The 16,224-nt window shown below is 36.3% G+C and overlaps 1 protein-coding gene across 12 annotated transcripts in view; it reads right to left on the minus strand.

Moving 5' to 3' along the window:
- Positions 1-16,224, minus strand: part of R3HCC1L (R3H domain and coiled-coil containing 1 like) — an 85,990-nt gene that overhangs the window by 2,816 nt on the left and 66,950 nt on the right. For all 12 annotated transcript variants that reach the window (XM_041741441.1, XM_041741400.1, XM_041741460.1 and 9 more), the window contains 4 exons: positions 14,137-14,312; positions 9,044-9,114; positions 8,053-8,148; positions 7,421-7,561 (listed from right to left, as the gene is read on the minus strand). In XM_041741441.1, the coding sequence (XP_041597375.1) occupies positions 7,421-7,561; positions 8,053-8,148; positions 9,044-9,114; positions 14,137-14,312 (484 nt within the window). The remainder of the gene's footprint in view (positions 1-7,420; positions 7,562-8,052; positions 8,149-9,043; positions 9,115-14,136; positions 14,313-16,224) is intronic.

A 16,224-nucleotide genomic window follows, 5' to 3' on the forward strand; every position in this document is an offset into this window, starting at 1 on the left:
ACCATATTATTTTTCTAAAATTGAAAAAGTTTAGAATACTGAAGCATTTCCTACTCTAAAACTTCTTAATAAATCTCTAGTGCAATATATATGTAAATATGAGAGGCAACTCTGGTGGTAAGCCATTTGAGAAACCAGTGAAGGCCAGGGCACAAACTGAGCACAAGGAAATAGTGGCAATGTGAGGCACACATTTAGAAATTCAGAACATGAGTAGAGAAGGACTTTTTAAAGAGACTGAAATGGAAGCATGGAGAAGCTAAGTGACTCGCCTAAGGTTACATAACCAGCAACAAACTAAGGCTGGAACACAGGTCCTTAATTTTTTTTTAATTTTTATTTTATTTTATTTATTTATGATAGGCACACAGTGAGAGAGAGAGAGAGGCAGAGACATAGGCAGAGGGAGAAGCAGGCTCCATGCACCGGGAGCCCAACGTGGGATTTGATCCCGGGTCTCCAGGATCGCGCCCTGGGCCAAAGGCAGGCGCCAAACCGCTGCGCCACCCAGGGATCCCCACAGGTCCTTAATTTTTAAAACAGCATCCTTTCCCCTGTACTGACATCTGAAAATGTCTACAAAGAAAAATGAAAAAAAAAAAACATAGAAAGATAAGAAAACATGTCATCCCTTTACTAAAAGGGAAAGGAATGTAGATAATAGCTGACAGACTGCATGAAAAGAGCTCCTTATTAACTTTACCTCCAACAATTAAAAAAAGTAAACTAAGTAAAGAGAAAGCCCAACAGCAGCCATAAGGGTAAGGAGCTAAAGGAAGAAGAGAAGAATTCATATGAAAGGATTAACCTACAGTGCACATGAGCTGGCCCTGCAGACTTTCATTTCCCAGGAAGAGAAATCAACTGGCAGAAATGACTCTATTGAATGAGGTGACTGAATCACCACTTTTCACTTAGGGAATGGAAGGGGGCTGACGATGAAAACAAAGGGCCAATTTGGTGTCATTTCAAAAGAAAATAAAGGGGGATCCCTGGGTGAAAACAAAGGGCCAATTTGGTGTCATTTCAAAAGAAAATAAAGGGGGATCCCTGGGTGGCGCAGCGGTTTGGCGCCTGCCTTTGGCCCAGGGCGCGATCCTGGAGACCGGGGATTGAGTCCCACGTCAGGCTCCCAGTGCATGGAGCCTGCTTCTCCCTCTGCCTGTGTCTCTGCCTCTCTCTCTCTCTCTCTATCATAAATAAATAAATAAACTTAAAAAAAAATAAAGAAAAGGGATGTAAATCAAAACTTTCAAAATCTACTTCTACACCTAAGAAAATAATGGAGAAAAATCATCACAAAATTCCTGGGCAGTTGCCTACAGAGTAGTAATCAACATGAAGACTGGAAGTACAAGTCTGGTCAAACTGATCTAATTGTCTTCTTTTATGGATTGACAGACCTGGTAAATTAAAGAGAAATAATAAAAGTAACCTCTTAATTTTAGCAAGGTTTTAGGTTTTAGGCTTATAATCATTAATATACCGAGAAATATATAGTCTGGATCACACAAGTATTAAGGTGGCATTTAACTGGAAAGTGGAATGTTCATCAATGTATTAAGTGTCAACACAAAGAACTGTGTGCTACTTATTTAGCAATAGCCAGTAAACTGGTCAGTTAATTTGAGGGTTAACATTTTCATCTCTGATGTAGGTCAGGGATATAAGTTTACCAAATAGAAGATGAAGGCAAAAATATGGATAAATATTGCATCTTGGAAAAAAAGATCACATTAAGATAAAAAGAGAAACATGGTTAGAAATAAGGGGAAATTTCACATTAGGGAAAAAAGACACCAAGAAAATGCCACACCAACCTAGATTATGAATCAGCAATGCAGAAGAGTCCTTAAAGGCAGAATAATGGGATGCCTAAAGAATCTCAAAAGGTAGCAGTTGTGATTAAATTTTTTTATTACAGTTGACTAAGTATTCTATAGGGATGATTTCATTTTTAAGCTCTTAGTGATTTAATTAAGCAAACTAGGGGATCAAATCATTACTTACCTACTTTGCCTTTCAGGCCTGTGACCCAAAAGATGCCTTTTAGAACCAGCCAATTAATCATCTACCCCCAAGAGTAAAATGGAAATAAGTTATAAAATAAAATTTTGGCAGGCTCTGAAAAATGAGAGAGCATCTTATTCTGAGAAATAATGATTATCTTCTACTTGTAATTTTAGGTGGGAATCAAGTGTTTTAATAAGTAAAACATGGGGAAATTTTACACATACTCCTGAATCTGGTCTTTAAAATGTAGTTTCATTGTTATGTGTGAATCATTGCTTTAAAACATGATTCAGTCAAATACAAAGGATCAAGGATGATCTATGCTTTGATTTCCCACTCTTAGTGCAGCTCTGATCTATTATGCACTCTGCTGGACTAATCACTTCCCCTGTGTTCTAAGACTTAGAAACTAAAGTTCTTATCCTCCAGATATACACATTAAGATTTGCTTAAAATGATTTCGGTACTTTTTTTTCTCGATTCTTCTCAATACTTTCTGAATCTTGTTTAAAATAAATAAATAAACTAATTAATTTTAAGTAGGTGGAGCCCAACACTGGTCTTGAACTCACAACCCTAAGGTCAAGACCTGAGTTGAGATGGTGTTGGATCCTTAACCAACTAAACCACCCAGGTACCCCCGAATCTCCTTTTTAATTAAGGACAAAGACACAGACTTCTCATTTTAAAATGGTAAGAAGACCAAAGCAGGGTGAGGGAACTTAGCAGGAAGTATTTAAACCTCAAAATCCCAAATCCCAAATTCATTAATTAGAAGGTTTTCATATGCAGTGTCCAACTCTGGGTCTTATAAAGAAAAACATAGAGGACTTAAAAGAGTTCAGAGTATAATCTGAACGAAATCAAATAAAGAGTTATGAAGAAAAAGTAACCACTGTCAGTCATATATTCTTCAGTCAATGAACATACACACTGAGTATCTTTTTATGAACCAGACACTATGCCAGACAGCAGAACCCCTCAAGGGGGGCAACTAGCTATTTAACAGCACTATTTATGGATGGCACATAGATTTCAATTTCCAAGCTAATTCTGACCAATTGGCAGTGATCAAGTCAAAACTCACAAAAAAGTGTCATAACTGATTAGCATTGTTTGTCATAGATAACAGATGGGAAGCAGAAGTACATAATACATATTTGTCTTTACTGTCTCATATTATAATGAGCACTAATTTTCTAAGAGCCGCATAAATAATAGTATGCTTAATTTGTAAAGCACCTTTCTAAATAAATGTTTTTACACATTAACTTAGGTTGTGCTAAAAAAAATTCTCCAGGGTACATCAGGCATTAGTTTTGCTTTGTTAGAAACTAGAGCAAAAAGGTATAAGAGACGTGCCTATAGCAACACAGCTAAAGTTAATGACAAAAACTCTATTACGGATCAGACTTCTTTATTCCTAAATAATTGGCCCCTGATCTCTAAAGATTAGAACAGGATGGTGTCCACATGTTCCCTATTTCTAGAAAGGAAAAAAAGAGGAAACTAGCCTAAACTACTCTACAAATTTAAGTTAGACCTAGGGAAGAATTTTTTGACAGCAAAAGCTGCTAACCATTGGAAGAGATAACTAAAAAAAAAGCCTGCTATCTTTCACTTTCGGAAGACCTTAAAAAAAATTTTTCCCCCTGGAAAAATTATTAATTACTCCAAAAGTCCCTTAAAAGGGATTACAGTATTGTAAAAAGAGCATGGGTTTTAATTAGAGAGGCCTTGGTTCAAATGCCTCCTCTCAATTTACCAATTAGGTAATTTTAGGCCAGTTACTTAACTTTCCAGCACCAGCTCTAAACTGGAGATAATATCTTCCATCACAGAATCATCATAACATATTACATTGCCTGGAGTTGCCTTCCCATCATTTTAATCACAAAAACTCATTATGCTTTTAATCTTAAAATCTTCAGAACTAAAAACAAATAATCCCATTAAAAATGGGCAAAATATTTGAACAGATATTTCTCCAAATAAGACATAACAGATGGCCAAAGACACATAAAAAGATGCTCAACATCATTCATCCTCAGGGAAATGCATATAAAAATCACAATAAGATATCACTTCACACATTGCCAGAATGGCTAAAATCAAAAACATAAGAAACAAGTGTTGGCAAGGATGTGGAGAAATAGGAACTCTTGTGCACTGGTGCACTGGTGGAGGGAATGCACACTGGTACAGTCACTGTGGAAGACAGTATGGAGGTTCCTCAAAATATCAAAAATAGCTACCACAGGATCCAGTAATTGCACAACTGGGTACTTTATCCAAAGACTAAAAAACACTAATTTGAAAGGATACATGCGCCCCTATGTTTATTGCAGCATTATTTACAAGAGCCAAATTATGGAAGCAGCCTAAGAGTTCATCAATAGATGAATGGAGAAGAGGTGGTATATAAATACAATGGAGTATTATTAAGCCAAAAGAATAAACCTTGCCATCTGCAACACCATGGATGGAGCTAGAGAGTGTAATGCTAAGCAAAAGAATACCATATTATTTTTCACTCATATGTGGGATTTAAGAAACAAAACAAAGGAACAGGGGGGGAAAAAAGAGACAAACCAAAAACAGACTCTTAACTACACAGAACAAACTGATGGTTACCAGAGCGGCAGTGCGTGGGGGGATGGGTGAAATAGGTGATGGGAATTAAGAGTATACTTATCTTGATGAGGGCTGAGTAATGTATAGAATTGTTGAATCACTATATTGTACACCCAAAACTAATTTAACACTGTACATTAACTATACTGGAATTAAAAAAATTCTTCAGAACTGAAGTGAGAAGAAAAACAACTGCTTAAAATCATATTTTCTTCCTTACTCAAGGCAGATACCCTCACTTGATTATAAGTCTTAAGCAGAAAAACAAAGTTTTTCCATCTCTCTAATTTTCTCATATAAGAGCACAATGCTTTACACAGGGCAAGTGCCTAGCTGAAATGCTAAATGTTGTTGATAGAGCATTAAAGGAGACTTAAAATAAAAAGGGTACGGCTAAAAAATATGCATTGAAATCTGTGCTAGACTCACCATATAATATTACCACTATTAGTAAAAACAGCAGCAGCTAACATTTATCATATACTTATTACAGGCCCATAGAAACAGGAGAGCGCACATTCCGATGGGTTCCAAAGATGACTAAGCATCTTTTGTGGATTATCTCACTTTAATTTTTTTTTTTTTTTTATTTATGATAGTCACACAGAGAGAGAGAGAGGCAGAGACACAGGCAGAGGGAGAAGCAGGCTCCATGCACCAGGAGCCTGACGTGGGATTCGATCCCGGGTCTCCAGGATCGCGCCCCGGGCCAAAGGCAGGCGCCAAACCGCTGCGCCACCCAGGGATCCCGATTATCTCACTTTATTTCCACTTTATGGATGAGGAAACAGAGGCCTCCAGAGAATACATAATCCATCCAACGTCACATAGCCAGTAAATGGTAGAACTTAGAGGTAGATCTAGCCAGCATGATTGTACAATCTATTATGTTATCCACTATGCTGTACTGATCCCTCCCCTTCCAGTGGAAGAAGATCTGGAACAAAAATATCTATTCTGTTTAATACCTAAATGGTACGTTTAATTTCCATAGGAAAAAAAAATCTTTTTTTTTTTTTTTTTTAAGAAAAAAATCTTTAAGTGAGAGGTCTTGGGCTCCATGCAGGCAGCTACAAGATTATCTATCCTAATGCATAAAGAAGTCAAAAAGAGATATATCAGGAATTTTCCACATGCGTTTTCTCAGAGATGAAGAATGGGAGAGCTCCGAAGCATTATAAAGAATCTTCTATAACCTGTACAGCCTCAGCACCAATGGATAAGAGGAACTTATCACAGTGAGTCTCCATTCACAAATAAAGGCCTTCTTTAGAAAAGTAATAGGGTACTCACTGAGCCAACAGTCTCATTTTTAATTGCATCATTGAAATGTCCTCTGTATAAGTGGCATTTAAAACAAATACTTCAAATGAAGCTGCATGCTAATGTGCTTACAGGAAAATAGAGGGCAATACTTAAGACGGTATCTGTGCAAAACTATTGCTGCAGTACACGTAGAGTTCCAGTTAATATTACATGCATATAGTAGGGAAGCATGAGACACTGCAAAGAGTACTATCTCTCCCTCTAGTTATCTTCTGAAAGATCACAGAGAAAGCACTTTCCTCAGAGATAATTAAAAGAGGGTTAAGGATATTATACATTCTCCCTTACTCTAGTTCTATTATTAACATGTATAAAAACAAAAACAAAAAACCCCGAAAACAGAAAAATTCTCCCTTGTTTCTATATAGTCTGTAAAAGGCCTTTGAGTGAACATGCATTGGAAAAAATCAAAACTGCCTCATTAAAATCATTAAGGCTTCAAAAATTAGTTGGGTTCAACTCTAAAACTCTAGCACCTGCCATGACACACTCTGTCACTGGTTATCTGGCCAGTGCAGCTGAGAGTCCGCAAGCTGCCTGCTATCACCAAAGCAGAGTGGACAGGAAGTATTAATGGCCTTGTTAGAACCGGCAATAAACAAGGAGTCTGAAACTTCCATTCGTTTTAATGGAAAAATGAAGTTACTTTTTGGTAAGTGGAATTTTCAGAATAAATTGCCTTCACAGGTTCCACAGATCGTGGGCTAAGGCAATGAGACTGTCTAAAGCCTGGAGGTTGATAAAAAGTACTTAAGTGTAAGGCCAGAGTCCCAGGCCTTTACATGTAAGTCAAAAGCCTAGAAAAAGGGAAGAGAGATTTTAACCTCAATTCCAAACTACAAGGAAAGAAAAACCCTGCTGTGGATCAGTGGAAATACTTTCTAAGGACATGGAGGTACCGCAAAATAATCAGAAGATAGGTTAATCTAGATGTACACTAATGGAGCCACTCAAGACTGTCTTTAAAGAAAAAAAATACCTCCTACAGTTACTATCATCCATGTCAGTAGCTGGCTTTTCCTTAATTTGTTTTTTACTTTTAATCTAAACCATTAGATAATATCACAGCAATTGTGGCCCTGTAAAACCACAGCAAATGTTTTCTGCTTGGGAGACTACTATGTCTTCACAGGAAAATTTTGCTCAGACTTTGGAGCAGAACTACAGAAAAAGCCACGGCTGATAAGCTGAGAAGACCGAACCTATCTCCTGGAAAACAACAGTTAAGAGCATGGATTCGGATGCCGTGGTATGTGGAACAGAAGGACAAATCCTACAATGTCTTCCCCCTAAATATAAGGCATGAAAACAATTTCAACACACTTGGAAGGCTCCTAGGAAATGGAAAACAAAATGGAATGGGCTTCATTTTTTTTTTTTTTTTTTTTAACACATGCCTATTGTGAGCTCTAGAGAATGAGAGAGGAATGCCATCACTTCAACTCACCTCGGGCTTCCTGCAGTTTCTTGAGCTCTGCTTGTCTTTCTGTTTTATTCTGCTTACTTCGAACCCCAAGGGCACTGATGACTAACCTTCTGGCAAGGGCTGCTGAAGTCTCAGGACGCTCCTTTGCTGGCTGGAGGAACTCTGAATGGGAGAAAGGGAGGGAGCAAGAGGAAGTAAGGAAGAGAAAGCACTCTAGCACCAAATGATTTAACTCTGTAATTAACATATAAAATAGACTAACAAGGGCTGCCTCAGCAGTAATTAATACAGGCCAACAGATGATGATCAGAGAAAACTAACATGGCAAAGCACAAACAACCCTGGCTTCCTCATCTGTATTAACACAACTTCTACAGTAACACTTTCAAACAGTTCAACACTGAGGTAAGGTGGAATCAGATGTCATCAGAAAACCGCAGCCACATTGCTTGGCTGTAACTCCCACCCTCTCTCCAAGTGGCTGCTCAGATGCCATATTTCCAACATAGCCTTTGTCTTTTCTTTAAAAACACACTTCCTTTAACACTAAAAATAAAAGTGATATGTCTTTAGAATGCTAGATGAGGTACAAGTGCTGGAAAAACAGTAACACAACCATCAACAAGAAAAAGCCCCTGAGATTATAGGCTCACCGGCATAAGCTCTAGCTTTGGCCTTGGCTGCTCTTGTGGCCTGTGACAAGGGCCGGATTTTCACCATGGTATGTTTACTACCCAGAGCATCACGAGCTGCAAAGAGGAATAAATATAAGGAAGTAGAAGTATGAAGAAGAGTGATACAAAAGAAAATTTAAGGCTAACCCTCAAAGTATTTCCTAGATGTCTAGATGTTAGTTTTATTTTTCATGGCAAGTTAAAGAGGTGGTCAGCTCTAGAAAATCCATAAACAACCTGGCAAGTGATTATTTTAGATCAGGGATCAGCAAACTATGATTTTGTGACCAAATCCTGCCAAACACCTGTTTTTGTAACATTTTATTGAAATAGAGCCATTTCTATTCATTTGAATACTGTTTAAGGATGCTTTCTTATTACAACAGCAGAATTGAGTAGTGACAGAGATCTTATACCCTAAAATATTTACTATCTGATCCTTTACAGTTGCAGACCTCTATTCCAGGTGGTTCAGACAGAAACCAACATCTCTAATTTCTTTGAATGCCTCTGTATCACATCGATCATGAGGCTAATGATATAAGTAAAAAAGGCCCAATCATATATTCAGAAAGTAGGTATTATAATCTCTCACTAGAAAGGTTCAAGGGCTACTTCAAATTCATTTGCCTAGGTGGGGAAAAAAAAGTCACAAAATTTTTAAGATTTAGTAACACTGGCTTCTTAAATTTCTACCTATAATCTATTTATGTATGATCATAACTGACAGTTATACAGCATGTAACACTGGAAGGAGCTGGCTCTCTCTCCAAATTGCTACTGGATTAAGGTGAAAAGGGAGAGGGAGAGCACATGGGTACAAAGTACTATGCCTCAAAAACCTGTATGTGCCATTTATCTACACCGGCTGAATAAAATGCCAACGGGCTAGAACACAAGGGAAGTAAGAACAAGTAGCAGGAGAAAATAGACAATAAGGGAAGAACACTGCAATCCACTGGGTGAATACCTGTAATTGGACTGGAGAATACTCCTAGGGCATGTGTGTCATCCACCCATTTAATATCAAATCCTTTCTTTCTGTAACAAAACAACACAATTTTATTTCTTAAAATAAAATTTAGTTTTATAAAACATCTTTCAAATAGAGTCTCATAAAGCATTTCATGATGAGATAAACACTCAACGAGCGCACAGGTGGAATGGGGATAATGACACAAAAAACAGCTTGGAGGACAGAAGAAGCCACTGAATTTTAAAAGCAATTATACCATCATAAAGAACTACCTGGGACTATTTTACGTTCCCAGCCATTTTATAGACACCAACTAATTAATCCTCACATGTCCCTTGGGGAGGTAATGTATTTATCATGCTATTTACAAGAGATGTTCTTATGGGCACAGAACAAGAAGAGGTGAAAAGAGGAAGCAGAGGAGAGGTAGAAGAATAGTGCAAGAGGAGGTAGGCAGGGAAGGTCACCTGGATTTAATGCAAATGAAAGCTCATAGACAGACGGAGAGGGAGAGGGAGATATGTCATTCAGAGCAAGAAACTGGGATGCCTGGGTGGCTCAGTGTTGAGCATCTGCCTTCAGCTCAGGACGTGATCCCGGAATCCTGCGATCACGTCCCACACTGGGCTCCCCTCAAGGAGCCTGCTACTCCCTCTGCCTGTGTCTCAGCCTCTCTCTCTGTGTCTCTCATGAATAAATAAATAAAATCTTAAAAAAAAAAAAAAAAACAGAGCAAGAAACAAACCCTCAAAACAAAACAAAAAAATCAAGGAATTGAGAAAAACTGACCTGTTCTTTCTAGTTGGAGAAAGTAAGAAAGGGAAAACAGGAAAGAACTGCGGCAAAGTCAGAAAAATTCAGGATAAAAGATAATCAAGATTAGAGAAACATCAGACAAAATTAGAAAAGAATGACTGTTAAAAATACGTTTATTGTGGAACAGAGCTACATTGCAGTGAGCACAATGACTATCAAAATGATGATATTTTTTCAGCTAGGAACTTAAAAACTGTTCATAGATTCAACATAGCTCTTCTGTAGAAAGGGCATGGGGTTGAGGGTCAGATACTATAGGAGTCAACATTCTGCCACCTTGAGATCTTGGGCAGATTTAACTTCTCTTGAAGCTAGGTCTGCTCATCTATAGAAATGGGCATAGCACTTTCCAAACAGAGTTATTATGAAAATGGAAATGAGATCCTCTGTGACAAGGCAAAGAGCACAGTGTTGAACACTTATGGGCATTTAATAAATGAATGGTGCTCATTATTTTTTACAACTAATAGCAATATTCATCAGAAATATTATTAATATTGATAAAGATAGTGACTAAAATATAAAGTTGACTCAGGTATTTGACCCTCACATTATTATAGACTTCTGCACTGTGACCTTGACTTTATTTTTATAAAGCACTATAAAGAAAGAAAAAGAGACAACAGCTAAAATATCTTCCTTCAGTCAAGAAAAAAATTCCTTTGAGGAAAAAAGGAATGAAGAAGGCTTTGAAGGTTAGTTAAAGAATTTCCTGAATGTAAGAGTAAGTCTGACCATGGCATAAAATGACCACAGGGGTTGGAGACTGAAAAAGTTCAATAGCAGAAGAGCCTATATAATAAGAGTCTACAAAAAGGTTAGAAAAAGACCTTAGATGAGATCTGGAGCGCCTTTTAGACTTTGGAATTTCATAATCCTTTAAAATGCTTCTCCTTTTTTAGGAATGTTTTTGGGTTTGATAGAAAAATGGTCTATTAAAGGTAAAATTAGGAAGAAACAAAGCAAAGGGAAATTAATAATTCATAAGAATTAATTAGCCTTTAGGAAATTCTAGACATCAACAAAGCTAATCTTTGCTTTTAAAAATCATCATTACCAATAACAATCTAAAATAGTTCTACTTTGAAATTAAAACTCACTGCTTTTTCAAATCTATTAGGCACTTTATATGGAACAGGTGCTGATACAAGGTCTTAACATGTTAATGAATTCGACTAACTGACCAACCCTATACAATTAGCATAAGGTCTATGGAAAGATTAGCCATCCTCCAGGATCCAGTCACCCCCTTACTTTTTTTAGTTATAGAACTGATACCCTCCCCTCATCCAAATTTAAGTGAGGTGCGTGGCTGCTAGCTAGTTTTGCCTGTTCTAGAACTTTATAGAAAAACAGGGTGCTTGTTTTTGTACATAAAATTTCACTGAATACAGCTATGCTCATTTGTTTACATACTGTCAGTGGCTGCTTTTGTGCAATGATGGCAGAAGTGCCTAAAATATTTCTTATCTGGCCCTTTAAGTAGGGGGTTAAACCCTAACAGAATTTTACAAATTCAAGATCTACATGAGTTGAATTTTAAATTAAAATTTGTAATATCAGATAACAGACCTACGTATTTTTAATATCAGGATTAGAGTGTTAAAGTATAATCCTTCTTGCTATTGACTTCTTCCAGATCCTGAAGATCTCTTTCTTAGTAATTTTCTTTCTGGATGGTTTCTTGATTCCTGAAGCTTATTTTCTTCTTATAAGTTAAAGATACAGAGGTATACTTCTGATTCTCTTAGCTTGTCCTATACATGTATGAACTATGTACATAAGAAGAATCAGTGCAATTGTTTTCAAACCCACTTATGTCAGTTTTGATTTATATGTTCATTACATAATTTAGTAAAATTAAAACAATGAAATATGAGTGTGAAAAAGAAAGATGTTCGGTCTATAAAATCAACTGAATGCTTTGCAAGAATAGAGAGAATGGTGAAGTCACTAAAAAATCCAAAAATGAGGGGGTGCCTGGTGGCTCAGTTGGTTGAGCATCTGCCTTTGGCTCACTCAGGTCATGGTCCCAGGGTCTTGGGATCAAGCCCCATTTTGGGCTCCCAGCTTGGTGGACAGCCTGCTTCTCCCTCTCCTGCTACTCCCCTTGCTTGTATGCTCATGCACTCTCTGTTGAATAAATAAATTTTTAAAATCTTAAGAAAATAATCCAAAAATGATTATCAATTATGTTTGACCAAAACAGCTCTAAAAGAGAAAACATTTTAACCTATAAGGAGTAAGCACTCAGATGACTCTAAAGGTTTATTAAAGTTCTCACTCCACTTTAGTTGATGTATTATGAGGATAATCTAAAAGAACTCTTCTATCAATAGGCCAGTAACTTAAAAGAAAAAAAAAAAAGGCCTTGGCACCACATCAAAGACTGCCAAGTGACTAGACATTTATATGTGTTGTTAAACTAGTTGAGACACACAACGATCATTTTTTACCATTCTCCACTTGACTATTTCTATCTCAGTGGTCAGAATAACCTCAAATCAATAATTTAATTTACAGTGCTGCTGAACTTTTAGGGCCCTTGGTGCTTGGCAGAAGAAAACACGTAACCTCTCAGGAGAAATCTTCTACTGTAGACTTCAATTCCCATAAATAAAATTCCAAGGAAACTAGTTGGCTCACAGTAAAAAAAAATAAATAAATAAGTAAACCTCTAAAAAAGCAAGGTACCAAGAGTGAGAATTTGCAGAAACAGAACTAAAAGACTTCAAGTAAAGGGATTACCAGACAGACCACAGAATGTCTACATTTAATACTTAAGAAATTGTTTAAATCTTGAAAATATTTTAGAAAAGAAACAAGAAACTATAAAATGCCCATATAGATTTTAAAGAGAGAGAACTTAGAAAAATGAAAAACACAGATGAAATTTAAACATTCAACAGACAGATTTAACAGCAAATTAAACACAGCTGAAGAAAAAATTAGTGAACTGGAAATTAAAGCTCTTTACCTCTAACTATTCAGAATGTAAAAGAGACAAACATGGAAAACAAAAAAGAGAGGTAAAATGAGGATTAAATGAGAAGATCTAATATATATTTTCTTGGCATCTTAGAGAAGGTAAAAGAGAAAAAAAAAAAAAAGCACTACCTAAAGAGATAATGTATATATTCTCCAAAATCAATGAAAAATAAAAACTCACTGATTTAAGAAGCTCAAGTAATCTCGAGAAGAATAACTTTTTAAAGAAGCAAAGCCACATCATACTAAAATACACAATACAAGAAAAAGAGAAACCTAAGAGCAACCAAAGAGAAAAGACAGATTACATTCAAAAGCAACAGTTGTGAACTTACAGCTGGCTTATACTCCATAAAGCCAGTAAACTAAATCTGCACATTTCTGAGAGAAAAATAACTGCCTACCTAGAATTCAATACCTCGCAAACATCTTTGAAAAATGAGGCTGAAATAACACCATTAAAGAAACAACAAAAAACCAAATGGGTTTGTTAACAGCAGATTGTTACTAAACTAAATGGTAAAAGAATATATTCCATGCAGGAAGAAAAAGATTTCAGATGGAAGATATAAGATGCAAGAAGTATAAATGAAAAACACAGGAAGTAGATAAATCAGAATGCTATGTAAAATACTAACAGAAAATGGAGTTTAAAAAGAAAAAAAATTAAAAAGAAAATAGTCACAAGAGCATATTAGTTGGGGGTGGTGGAAAGGGAGGGAATTGGATTGGGAAATGGAGTTCAAAGCCCTTATAGTATTTGGAAAGAGTATAAAAATATTAACTTTAGCCATTGATAAGTTAAGCATGCAGTTTGTAATTTCTAAAGTAACCACCAAAGAATAGGAACACAGTATCATTTCCAAATAAAATAGAATGAGAAAAAAATACCTCATCAATCCAAAAGAAGGCAAGAAAGAAGAGAAAAAGACGAAACAAGTAAACACAAAAAAAGATGGCAGGCATACATCTAAATATATCAATAATTGTAACAACTATAAACAGACTAAATGCACCATGAAGACATCCAGAAGTCATCACTGAAGATATTCTTCTTAAATGCCTAAAATGAGGTCTAAAAAGACTATTTGGCATTTTTAAAGAACTTTAGAAGACAGGCTTGATACAGGAGATTTCCAACGGATTTGGAGAAGACAATAAACAAAACTGATGCTAAAGTAAACAACAGGGAATATGCAAACAAGAGATGATTTTTCAGAAGACATTTTAAGAAAACTTCATACCACCTTCCCAAGTATGCCCAACCAATTGTAAATACTTACTGATAACTGCAGAAAACCCGCAGGAGGTCTTCAGTACGAAATTCTTGGGGGAAGTCATAAATTTCAATGACATGTGGAAATTCACAATCACTGAGGTCAATATCAGGAACTTCATGGTTGTAATAATCAAATCTAGGTTCCTGGATACTTTCTCTATTCTTCATATTCCCTGATAACTAGGGAAGAAGCAGCATGTAAGTGACTGTCATATCTAGCCAGAGCATTCTAAAATATCCTACCATGTGTAAATAATTCTTGTCTCCATATTCCAATTCCTTAACCTTTAGCGCTGTCTCTGTATTAATGCTTTTTGTGAATACAATAATGACCTGGGGTCTATCATTCAGTTTATATTAACATGTGGAATACAGGGGGTGCCTGGGTAGCTCAGCTCAGATCATAAGCCCAAGGTTCTGGGATAGAGACCCACGTCAGGCTCCCTGCTCAACAGGGAATCTGCTTCTCCCTCTCCCTCTGTACCCTCCTCCCCCACTCATGCTCGCTCTCTCTCTCTCTCTCTCTCTCAAATAAATCTTTTTTAAAAAATGTAGAATACTTAAAAAGGTGTCAAAATTCCAACAAAGATAGGCAATGCATGAAACTTAACTTGCATCTATCAACTAGAATGTGAGAAAATGTAGAATGATTAATGTGGTGAGTTACAAATGGTACATCTTAGAAAATGAATTTCAGAAAATAGCTGGAGATGAATTAATAACATTTGTTTTATTTGAGCTTATTGATCAGGCTCATCTCAGTTTCTTTTCTGGAAGTAAACAAAAACAACACAAATTTTAAAAATGAAAACACTGTTAGCCTACTTTTTGGTGCAAGTAGTTTACAAAGGAATTTGTCAAGACAAATATAAATGATAAAAGCAATTATATTTAAGGTCTCTAGCATAACAGCTACCTATAGGAATTCTCACATAGCAGATTAGTAAAAAAAAAAAAAAAAACTAACAGTAATGAAAAATACTTAAAATTCTACTATCCTATGAAAAAACTAAAGGCTATTAACTATTTCACATTTCTGGAAGCAGAAAGGAAGGGGGAAAATGGAAAGGTAGGTAGCAAAGCCAAAACAGTCATTTTGTCATTCACCTGTTAAAAAAACCTAGCTCCTGCTACTGACCACCCAAAGCCCTCAGACCTGAGAATGTCTTCTCCCTGTTAAATTAAAAGTCCAACTAGGTCTCTTCCAGATCAGATTTTCCCTCATTTATATTCTGCCTCACTGCCCATCAAATGAGGAAATGAGAACTTACAATGCCAAGGATATATCTCCTTTTCTTGCAGAAGTAAAAAATGGATTCGAGAATTTTATTTGGGAGGAAGAAGAAAGGGAAGATGATAATAGGTAAAGTCAACAAAAATGTTCCTTTATTGTTGTACCTCTAGTTCCTTTTCTCCATTAACCTTTAGTTTACATCTAAAAAATATAAGAATAAATATAGCACCTATACCCACAGATAGGTGTGTGGATTAAATGATTTGTAAGTGCTCAGCACACTAAGTATAATACTTATATATTACCTAAGTATTCAATGAATTCAACCCACTTAATTAAATTTTAACTGAGTGCCGAATCTATTACAGGCCAAGTGCCATGTTATTTCCACTCTGCTTAGGATGTAGAAAGCAGGAAGAGAATATTCCTTCCATCATAATAATGAAAACAGATTAGGTGATCCATAAAATCGTTAACTCTTCTCAAATTTACCACATGGCTGAGTATGCAAGACAACAACAACAAAAAAAAAACCCTGAAATCCCAAGAGTGACAAGTCCCTCCAAAGAGAGACAGAACACAGAAACTGTTTTGCCACTGACAGATCATGATCAAAAAAAGCGGACACTACAAAAGTGGGCAAGGAGGAATCAGCTCAACTTAAATTCTTAAAAGCCTAAAGAGGGCTGGTCTATCAGTTTAGAATAACCCAGAGCCCCAGAGACAAGGAAGGTATGCAGTCATTTCTAAGTCTATCCATATGCCAGTGCCACACTGTCTTGATTACTGTAGTTTTATAACAGCTTTTGAAATCAGAAAGTTTGAGTCTTCCTACTTTTCCCTGCTTTTTCAAAATCA

Source organism: Vulpes lagopus, chromosome 2 (assembly GCF_018345385.1).
Source record: "Vulpes lagopus strain Blue_001 chromosome 2, ASM1834538v1, whole genome shotgun sequence".
NCBI classification, from domain to species: domain Eukaryota; kingdom Metazoa; phylum Chordata; class Mammalia; order Carnivora; family Canidae; genus Vulpes; species Vulpes lagopus.